Source organism: Vicia villosa, linkage group LG6, assembly GCF_029867415.1.
Source record: "Vicia villosa cultivar HV-30 ecotype Madison, WI linkage group LG6, Vvil1.0, whole genome shotgun sequence".
Taxonomy (NCBI): domain Eukaryota; kingdom Viridiplantae; phylum Streptophyta; class Magnoliopsida; order Fabales; family Fabaceae; genus Vicia; species Vicia villosa.
Window position 1 is genome coordinate 79,169,437 of NC_081185.1, and position 11,949 is coordinate 79,181,385.

The 11,949-nt window shown below is 33.2% G+C and overlaps 1 protein-coding gene across 1 annotated transcript; it reads left to right on the forward strand.

The window, feature by feature from the left end:
• Positions 1 to 7,273: 7,273 nt before the first annotated feature.
• LOC131613960 (F-box/kelch-repeat protein At3g23880-like) lies at positions 7,274 to 8,521 on the forward strand. The gene has a single exon (XM_058885599.1). The coding sequence runs from the start codon at positions 7,274 to 7,276 to the stop codon at positions 8,519 to 8,521; it is 1,248 nt and encodes a 415-aa protein (XP_058741582.1).
• The last annotated feature ends 3,428 nt before the right edge of the window (positions 8,522 to 11,949 follow it).

An 11,949-nucleotide genomic window follows, 5' to 3' on the forward strand; every position in this document is an offset into this window, starting at 1 on the left:
AACTTAATGCTTGATTCCTTCACTTATGCATAATGAATCAAATTCCTTTGATATATATTCTCCACTACCATTAGTCCTAAAAATATTTATAGATTTGCCACTCTCCTTTTAAATAAATATTTTGAATTTTTCAAGAGCTTCACTTTTTAACTTTATACATCAATAACATTCTTATATGTTCATCTACGAAAATTATGAAATACTTGTTTCCTCTTAATGAAACTACTTAAAAAGGACCACATATATCATAGTGCACTACCTCTAATGCATTTTTTTTATCTTTTAGGCATTTCTCATGCAAAATCTAATCTGCTCTACTTACATCTTAAGAAAATTTCACATTTCATGGTGCTTACACTTAGCTTAGGCCGAACACTAACTAAATTCTTAGAGCTTGGTTCACTTAGACTTCTAAAATTTAGGTATCCATACCTCATGAACTGAAGCAAGATTCAAGAGCTTGGAATAAGAGAATTAGTTAAGTAATTTTTATATGGAAAGTGATTTTTGAAGACCCATCAACCCAAGCAACGTGATAGATGTGATATGCCGGTGACGTGATAAGTAAAGAATAAGGTGTGGCAAAATTAGAAGTTTCCAAATATCATCATTAATTTAACATCACCAACTGACATACTATTTTGTTGTAGGAGGATGGACTCTGAAACATCTATGGATATAATCAGGTTTTCTTCGAGATTCAACTACAATCATGGTTTTGTACCTCAACTGATGTTATAGATTTGTTTTTTTTTAATAAGCAAGAGGACGCAGGAAAACACCGACAAAAAAGAAAATTACAAACCAAATATAATTACGAGAGGAAAAACAACAGATCCTTAGAGAACTCCTAAAAAGAGAAATTGGAATGAGTAATTTTCCCATAAAATGTCCACTTCCAAACAAGCATCTTTATATTCCAAACGGTATCATTGACACTCCACTTATCCTTCCGGAAACTCACCCCATTTCTAAGCAACCAAAGAGTCCAAGAAGTAGCAACCCACACAACCCCTAACTTCCTCTCTTTCACCCTTTTTAAACGAAAAAACCAGTGTCAATCCAAAAAATTAGCCATACAATCTTCCTCACTATTATCCCCTTTGCCAACCCACAAAGCAACCCCCTCCAAACCTTCTTAACCACCGAACAAATAAAAAAGAAGTGCTTCAAATTCTCCACACAATTACCACACAATATACAATTTAAATTGTCAAGAGAAAAAGGAATACCTCTAAGCAACAAAAGATCTTTTGTGGAAAGTCTATTACGGAAAAGTCTCCAACCGAAGGCCTTGATTTTGAACAGAACATCCAATTTCCAAAGTAACCCAAACGCTTCGTTGCACTTGTTAGGCGGATCGTATGGAATTCGAAGACGATCATAAAAATCATAGCACGAAGCAACCGAAAAAACCGAGTCCGAATTACCCCTCCAAACCACCGAATACTTCCCTTCCTTCCACCCCCCATACACCTCCAACCGGCCCTTCAACTCTTCAAATTTATTACCGAACTCAACATCCCCCAACAAACCCACATCCATGCCTAAACCACCCCAATACCACCTTTCTTCCCTCCAACCTCCCATTGCCGCCACCGAAACTCTCTTCAACCTAGAAGCCTCAAATAAATCCGAAAATTCTTCTTTCAAAGAAATACCATCCAACCAAATAGATTCTCGTTTCTTGATAGTTTAATTTATTATCTCATTTTGTAGAGCCTATGGAGGTCTTAAGATCATTAGTACTCTTTCATCGTTTCCATTTTAATTGTGTTTTGCAAGTAAGGTTAGGTACAACGATAGTCTATCTTTCATGAAATTGTTTTTTTAATAGGCAATGATTCCAATTAAGAGAGAGTATAAGGAATACTCCATCCAAAATTACACTCCGGAAAACCCCTACTTCCTAAGACAAAAAAGAGGTAGGGTATTCCAAATGAAAAAGTTAGAGTATTCGACGGTAACTTAAACACAATCGTAAAACCCTGTTACTCCCGCCACCACAATATTAAGCTAACAATATTATATTTCTAGTAGTTTTCATGATCATGTATGTACATAAGAGAACAATAAAATCAATTAATTGATAAAATGGTTTCATTTTATTTAAAATCAATTTGTATTTATAAATCAATTCAGAATCAATTTGTATTTATAAATTAATTTTATATTATTTTTAAATTTTGATTTTAGCTCTATCTCTCTAAAATAAAATATTATTTTTTGGCACCTACCAAAATTTTCTTCAAAATCTACCACTGAGTGAGCTAATAATAGTGATTTTGGAGACAAAGACTTTATAATTGGGAGAGGCAGCAAGAAGCAAGGAAAATGTATCATCGAGTAAATGAGATATTTTTATTCTGCGATGCCATTTTGTTGAGGTGTATAAGGACATGAACGTTGGGACAAGATGCCTTTTTGTTGCAAAAATTCCTGAAAAGCATGAGAAATATATTCTCCACCGGAATCCGTGTGTAATATCTTAATGGTGGTCTGAAATTGGTCTTCATCGTAGGCCAAATATTTCTTAAACATTGCAAAAACTTTAGCTTTAGAACGAAAAAAATCCACCCATGTAAAACAGATAAAGTCATCAATAAACGTCACAAAATATTTATATTTGGCATGAGATAAAATCGGAGACCCGCCCCAAACATCACTATGAATAATTTCAAAACATTTTCAGCATGATGAGCATGGAGAGGGAGAGTTTTCTTTTGGCAAATTTACACACTGAATAATTAATAGACGAGTCAACACTAATATTTTTGTGGCCCAATAAACCTGTTTTTATTAAGTGATACAAAACAATAGAGGAGTGAAATTTGGAGTGGAAACAATCTTTCTACTTTAGGTCCCTTCGCGATCACTTTCCCTGATTACTTGATCCTGCACAAAACACCTGTTACGAGAAAAATTAACATTATAGTTATTCTCCATTAACTAGCCAACGTAAATTAAATTAGAGGCAAGTCTTGGTGACACAAATACATTGTTAAAAGAATGGTTGATATCACCAACAGCAAAAAGAGGCAGAGAGTTACCATCAACAATTTGAATGTTTTGGGTGCCCTTAAAAGCACGGACATTTTGTAAGTGTTTAGAGGATCGAGTCATATGATTAAAATCCCTTCAATCCAAAAATAAATGTGTTAAAGCACTAGTAGACTTACCCTGAAGGCCCAAACTGATAGAGCTGAGAGAATAATCTGTTGCCCCTTCTCTGGAGTAAACGCATCAGATGCATTAGCAATGATATAAGTAAATAAACTAGCAGCATGGGTAGTAGCTTGAAAGACTTAGGTAGGACGCTGAGCATGTAACACCCCAAATCTACCCAACGAATATTTAATAAAATCAGGGTGCGGAAATTCAATATACAATTGGGATGTCACATTCAACATAAAACAACAAACAACTTAATCACATATATCATAGATACATAGCACATAACTCGGATGAAACGATAAAACTTGTTTACTCTTTTAAAAAATAAAACAACTTTTATTATTAATAATAATAATATCAATTATTCAACTTCACTTCACATAATATTTTTATTAAACTAAAACAACTTCACCAATGTCATATTGCTTCATAAATTCCACTTAAAAGTTAACAACTTATAGTTATAACAACAATTAAAAGACAATCGTTCATCCCCCGAGTGCTACGTATCAGAGCAAGACCCAACTCGGACTAACAGTAACTAAAGACTTCATAAAATCACTTCAAACTTCCACTGCTATCTTGAGTACCTATCCATTTCCCATGGTAGGGAAACATCATTCAGAAGGGGTGAGATATCCAACAATATAAACAAGCGTATGATAAATAATATATTAAGATTAGATCATACAATTTCACCACATCATACTTATTCAAACAACAGTTATAATAACAAATAGCAACAACGGTTATAATAATTATTTATCAACAACAAGTATAACAACAACAACTTATAACAAAAACAACAACAACGTAATAACAACAACAACGTAATAACAACAACTTCAAATGCGACTCAACTGTGCAAATGCATGTGGTACCATTGGAGCAGAACTCCCAACTTAAACATATGCCAGGTTATCGAGGCATTTCAACTTAAACAGGTGCCATCAAGGCCAACTTAAACAGGTGCCGTCAAGGCCAACTTAAACATTTTGTCAATCCAGGCCAACGTAATATGCAAATGTATGCATGCAACAATAACAACTACAACGTCAAAACACTACAATGCAACAACCGCAAACAACTTAATCAACCTTGGTCATAAGACCTGCAACTTAATCAACACATCATCAATAACTTAAACAACATTGGTCATAAGACCTACAGCTTAATCAACGTATCAACAACAACAACCAGAACAACAGCAACGAAAACAACTACTTAAACATGCATCAATTGCATCAACTTAATCATTACAAAACAGCCCCTAAACATCTAGGTATTAATTCTTCAATTTATTAATTAATCTACTACCGACAATTCTTATCATTCTAATTCCAATTCTACTATTCGTTAATTCTATTATTATTTCCAATTAGGCTACTAATTCAGCCTGCTATATATATCATCGTTATTACTAGTGCTATGTCTTCTTCACACCAATTCCATCTTTATACAACTTAATCCATTAACTACATATCTCATCACTAAGGATCATCACTATAATTTCTATCAATTAAATTAATTAATTCCAACGGTATAATATTCTAATTAATTTAAACCAATTTCTTCACTAATAATAATTATAATTCTTCTCAAGTTAATCCTACTAAGGCTTGATCCCAACAACCAACATAAAACATCAACAGCCAGAAATCAAAACATATTTCTAAAACTCGTATAGCACGCGCCGCGAACCTCTCTTTGCGCCGCGAACACCACAGGAACCTTCAGTTCACGCCGCGTCCAAACCTTGGCGCTTACCTGCGCTGGCAGCATCTTCCAGCAAAATTAAAACTCAATTTTCTTCCTTCGATTCCAGTACAAATCAATTTCGACCATCACAGGTACATAGCAATATTATAGTTATACTTCACCAACATCTAGCAATTTTATACAACTAATTCCTCAATAATAATTATAAAACCTAGGTTAATTTCCCACAACCATTGATTGAACTTTTATAACCTTATTCACCTACGTCAATCAATTTCAACATTCAACGATACAATCACAACACACAAAACAGAGGCAATCATACAATCATAACCCCCACATATCATTCATCATAATCCCGTTTATAGAGCTAGAACCCCACCCTTACCTTGGATATGTGATTGCTCTACTCTCCCGGTTGCCATAGCTTATGCCGCCGCTTCAAACTTTTCTCCGAAAATCTTTTCTAACAACGTGCAGAGACGCACCAAAAACCTGTTCGGAAATCGCTTTGTCAGACGGACTTAAAATCATCAAAACGAAAATCGCTCCGGTCAGAAGTTACCTCTACGAGTCTGGAACGTTGTGTCCAAGAACCTCGACGATCCAACGGTTGGATTGGGAGAAACGTCTGTTTTACTAAGGTGTCTCACTGCAGAAACTTGCTGCGAAAATTGGACTTCCTCTAGCTTTTCTCTTCCGCCATGGCTCTCTTCTTCACCTCTCCTCCAAACCCTATTCCTTTTTGTGTTATGATACCTCTTTCTTCTTCCAATTCTAAATCCAACATAGTAAAGTTATTTTATTTAATCACTTAAATAACTTAATTGGGCCTAAGTGACATACCCCCTCCTTACTTCACAACAACTCAAATTAAACCCAAAGTTATTTTTAAGCTCATTAATAAAATTTATTTTAGGTTAATAAAATTGAACTAGCAGTATAAGAAGTGATTTTTTTTTTTGTAGAAAATAAATTTAAATCAATTAAAAATATTAAATTTAATTTAGGTTAATTATTTATTTTATCGCACAAAATCTAATTCATACCCAACCAATTAAAAACAAGTTGGTTTGGTTTAATTCATAGAGTTGTACGGTTTTTTAATATTTATAACACTTATTTTAAAAAAAATACTAATTTTAAAAGTTATAAACAAATTACTAGAGAATCTCTTCCAACTTAACCAGAGGTTCTGGGTTCGATCTCTCTCCTGGGAACGCAACATTATTAAATCTCTTGAGGGAGAGCTTTACCGCCTATATGATCCTACCCGACTCGATAGATTAGTCTCTACAGTTGCACGTAGAGGATATTTCGGTTTAGACCAAAATAATATCATAGATATTTTATACTATTAAGACGAGTATAAAAAGTAAAACCAAAAAAATGCATATAATTTCTATAATTATACATTTACACAACATTTCTTTAGTAAAAGTATCACAAATAATATATATATATATATATATATATATATATATATATATATATATATATATATATATATATATATATATATATATATATATATATATATATATATATATATATATATATATATATATATATATATATATATATATATATATATATATATATATATATGGGATGTATCAAGTAGGAGGAATTTTTAAATAAGAGATAAGAGAATGCAATTCTAATCATTGAATTAATCAAGAGAGAGAAATTAAATTATTTATTAAAATATTAATATAATTATTATTTCTCTCTCTTGATTAATTCAATGGTTAGCATTGAATCCTCTTATCTCTTATATATATATATATATATATATATATATATATATATATATATATATATATATATATATATATATATATATATATATATATATATATATATATATATATATATATATATATATATATATATATATATATATATATATATATATATATATATATATATATATATATATATATATATATATATATATATATATATAAAGGAATTATAATATATTATTGTTTAAATGCATTTTAGATGGTTGGTTAATTGGTTTTGAATGATGTAAATGATATCCACGTTCATTGTATTGTAGTTAAACTTATTTAAATTAAATTACCATATTCATTGAATTGAAGCTTACCCCCTTAGTCAAATTCGTAGGTTAGATACATTATGTATAAAACAATCAAAAAGTGTAACTATTTATTTTTGTTTGACCATGATAATAAAATTAATTTAGAAAAGAACTCTTTAAAAAATAAAATTTATTTGATATCAGAAATGAGTATTTCGCTTGATACATAATTTTATTTTGGTTGTTTTCAGTCTTCACATTTTGCAGTAGTGTTTTACAAAAGCCAAAAGTGATCATAACACCACCAACGGGGCCGCAAGGCATGCTGTGAAAATGAATTTCCATCCATCTCACTCACAACATTCCTCCAACACTTCACAATTGCCGGTATTCCTCCCCGATGAGCTTGTAACTGAAGTACTTTCCTCCCTTCCTGTTAAATCTTTTATGCGAATGAGATGCTTGAGTAAGTTCTCTAATTCTCTCTTTACCGATCCTATTTTCATCAGAATGCATCTTCTTCGATCTGCTCGAAACCCTCATCTTGCACTTGTCACTAGCAAGACCAAAACTGTCGTACCCTTACCAATATGCCATTTATTCGAAAATCCTCCGATCACCCTTAGTGACGAACCTCATTACCTTATCAACGATGTTTGTTTATATCAATCCAACAGCCGCGTCATCCATCGTGTTGTTGGTTCCTGTAATGGATTGATCTGCTTTCTCACTTATTCAATTTTGCATCAAGATATAACGTTTCGTTTATGGAACCCATCCACTAGAACAATATCTAAAACATTAGGCCATTTAGATTTTCCAATTGACAGGGTTAGTCAAGCTAGATCTTTAAAGTTTGTATTTGGTTATGATAATTTAACCTCTACTTACAAGGTTGTGTTCCTAAATTTTCAACTTCGCAATACGATAACCGAGGCAAAAGTTTTAAGTTCCGTTGATAATGTCTGGAGAAATATTCAAAATTTTCCTGCGGCTCCACTTCAGTTCAAATTTCGCTTCCACCCTGTCTATAGCTTCTACCATGACAATGATGGTGTTTATTTGAGTGGCACTGCTAATTGGTTGGGTGCTTTTGACTACGAGGTTAAATCTCTTGAGAATTATGTTATTATTTCTCTTGATCTGGGAACCGAGACATACACGCAGATGCATCTGCCTCATGGTTTTGTTGAAATGCCTCGACTAGACCCAACTATTGGTGTGTTGAAGAATCGTCTTTGTTTTTCTTATGATTTTAGATTAACTCATTTTGTTATATGGAAAATGATGGAATTTGGAGTTCAAGAATCTTGGACACAGTTTCTTCAAATAAGTTATTTGGATCTTCGAATTAGTGTTTTGGATTTTATTCGACACAATTTTGGAGATAAGGAAATGTTTATGGTGCCAATATATCTGTCAGAGAATGATGATACGTTGATATTGGCTAGCAGGTTAGAAGAGCAGGCAATTCTGTATAATATGAGAGATAACACTGTCGAAAGAACTAGAATTACGAATAAAATAAGATGGTTATTTGTCAAGGAATATGTGGAAAGCTTGGTTTCAACCTCTGAATAGTAAGTTCTTGTTTCATTAATTCGCGTATATTGTTATATGCATGCATGATTGTTACATTTACTTCAACACTTTGTCACAAATTCGCGTATATTGTTTATTTTAAGCATTTAAATGTTTTGTAAATTAATATATATTAGATATCCTTCTTGATTTGATAATACCAGTAAATTAATGATATTGATACAGAATCCAATATTTTTGTTGCACTTTTGAGAATTATGCATTCATTTTCCTTTGGGTTTTTGTTCTTTTATTTTTGTCACTCTCCTGCCTATGCCTAATTGCAGTCTTTTTTGAATTATAGATTCACAACTTTGACCAAATCAACGATATATGGCAGGATGGTATGAAGAAATGAGCATGTTGGAGATACATTTTCTTCAGTTAGAGTATTCACTTTGTATAAGAAATTTATAGCCTTTTTGTTGTTATATTTCTTTGAAAATATGCATTTGAAACTTACTGTTGTTTGTCTAAGACATATGATAAATGTAAAAGCTTTGCTTTTGTGACATTATTTAAGTTAAATGTTGCCTACTCATTACACCACAATGAAGGTCCTATTTTTTATCACCCCGTCCTCTTCATCAATGGTGTCCTTCGTAGGCAATGGGGATTCGAATGTGGCATTCAATCAAAGTTGGAGCAACCAGAAAGGGCCTACAAAAAGGACGGTGCTTTCTAGTTCGTACTTCTTGAGGTAGAGTCAACATATTCTCCTAAGGGTTCATGGAGTGGACCTAAAATCATTTGACTTAGGGATATCGTGTGCCCAGCGTTTTTAGTTGGTTTGCCATGGTAAGGAACCTCTTTGCCACCTGAAGTGATCTCGAGCAAAAGACGCATCGCGTTAGCCAAAAGGATAGTTAGGCAGGCAATGTTCTCTTCATCCGAAACCTCGTTAATGGTCTTGTCGTAATGGTCAACAGTATACTAAGTGAAAGTGAATTTTCCTTCACTAAAATTGACGGTATCTTCGTCCATAAAGTTTGGGTCGAAGTCTTCTCCCGTTGTTCGAAGTCCAGCAATGACAGCGATATCGAAAAGGGTAAAGGTCATCATCCCAGAAAGGAGTGGAAGGTATTATGAGAAGCATCCCGAAAGTATAAAGAAGCCACTAGCATATTTTAGCTATATTCAAGGCCAGATTTCCGAAGTTGGATCAAGTCGTAAATTCCCATATCTTTCCAAAACTGATACTTCTTTGCCTCAATCTTAGCCAACCAATCACAATAGGGTTCAATATCTTTTGCCAAACGTGTAGAGCGAAACACTTTAAGAGTGTTGCTAATATAATCTAAAGTTATTGAGTCATGTACGATCGGAGAGTCAATCGAAGACTTCACATGATCATGTTGAAGCTTAGGTTGCACAAGAGTAATAAGTTTACCCAGATCATCTAGTTTCTTCTTGCTAGCTAAAGGCCTAGTTCTATGATATACAGGGGAAAAAACTGAGATGAGAATAGCATCTACATTAGGGTTAGGCATAGGACCCATAAACGCATGCGTTTCACTAGAAATTGTTAGAGGGATAAGTACTTGGGAAGCATATATCTTCGTTTTTTCCTCAAGGAGGGGTGGTTCTGGAACGATTTGATGAGAAGATTCTTGTTGTTTCTGTGTTTTGGTTTTCTTAGGTGCCATTGTTAAAATACTAAGAAGTTTGAAGTTTGCAGTTGTGAGGATGAAGAAAGAAATAGTAGTATGTTTGAAAAAATGAAGAAATGGAAAAAGTTTAAAAGTTGAAAAAAATTCATTATTTATAGAAGCAGAAATCAACCGTTTACACTTCCTTGAGGTAAAGGTGTCAAAGTGAGTGGCGCACATGGAAGATTGTAAGAGGGTAGTCAGGCGGTTGCATAAGTTACAAATCCACTCTTAGTTAATAGGAGTAATCATCAGGGATGGATACACACGTCTCGACAAGACGTTTGGAAGACATGGTTATCATGATCTTGACGTCACATAAGTAAAGAGTCATACTGAGATGGCTTATGAGTCGAAATTGAAGATTCACAAAAAATCTTCATTTCTCCAAGTGTTTTGAATTAAACATTTATTGAGGGCAATTTGTTAGCTAGAAATTTTGATGACATGACAATATTGAGTTGAAATGATGATTGTTGAAAGAGAGTTAGTTCGAAAATAAATTTAAGATGATCTTATGAAAATTTCTACTAATAAGCTTATAGGTGGTTATTATCTCGCTAAGTATTGGCGAAAGGTCTTATTTTTCGTAAGTATATGAGACTTAAGATATTTTGGAAACTTAAAAGAGAAACACGTCGACAGTCGCGTTGGTTGATTTGGCGCTTTGAAAGGAAGGAGTTTCCAAATTTCAAAGGTTGATCTTGTCCAAAAGGACGCGTGGAAGTTCAAGGATTCGAAGAACATCCAAACAGCGGACATGGCACTCTGTTAGGAAAAGACCGTTATGGTCGAACTAATATAAATTAGAATCTTAGCGTTAGGATTTTGTGTACTCAAATTTTGTACAAACACTCAATATTACTCGAAGTACCAACGTTTACCGAGAAAAGAGTTTCTGAAATGTACGTATGATTAACCAAATTTTATTCAAGGGTTAAGTATGTTTTAGGTCTCTATAAATATCTCAAATTTGATTGTTTACCTTTACAAAAGTTATTTTAATTCCTTTTACATTTAAGTCGAAGTCTCTTTACTTTCTTGTATTTACTTCCCATAGCGTTACAATTCCTTACAAATCAACCATAACATTCGAGAAGATGAACATTCGAAAGACATAGATCACCAAACTAAACACATCGTCCTATGATCAATCTAGTTGATCCTGTGAGTAACCAAACATCTTTGTTTTGGAAGACTAGCGCTTGCTTATCAAATTTCAATGTAAACAACGGGCACGAGCTCGGGTAATTACCCACTTAAATAAGCAGGTATGAGCGCAAGTATGGACACCTTAGTACCCAACTCGCCTCATACCCGCACACTATATATATTTGTATATTGTATTTATCTTATTTTATAAAAATGTATATTTATTAATTTTAAAAAATTCTTCAATGTTAAACGATTACATATTTAATATATGTGTTTGTTTATTTCATAATCCAACAAAATATTTTTAAAAATATTTATGTCAACAAAATATTTAAAAAAATATTTTTGGGGCCAAAGCGGGTATGAGCTCGTATACTGTGATTTTGTCCATCTGTAGATATTAGGATGGATAATATAGTACCCTGCCCAAACCCTATCCATTGTCATTCCTACTTGGGACATTTCTTGACACGTCATCCTCCGTGGATCGGTGAAATAGAAGATGTGGCGAGTTCATCCACGTGGTCGTCATGTGACCTCACCTTTTCTTATTATGATCATATTTCTCTTAATTACAAGTCGAAGAGTTAATGAACGAGGATTTTAACTTTGATGGAATTGATT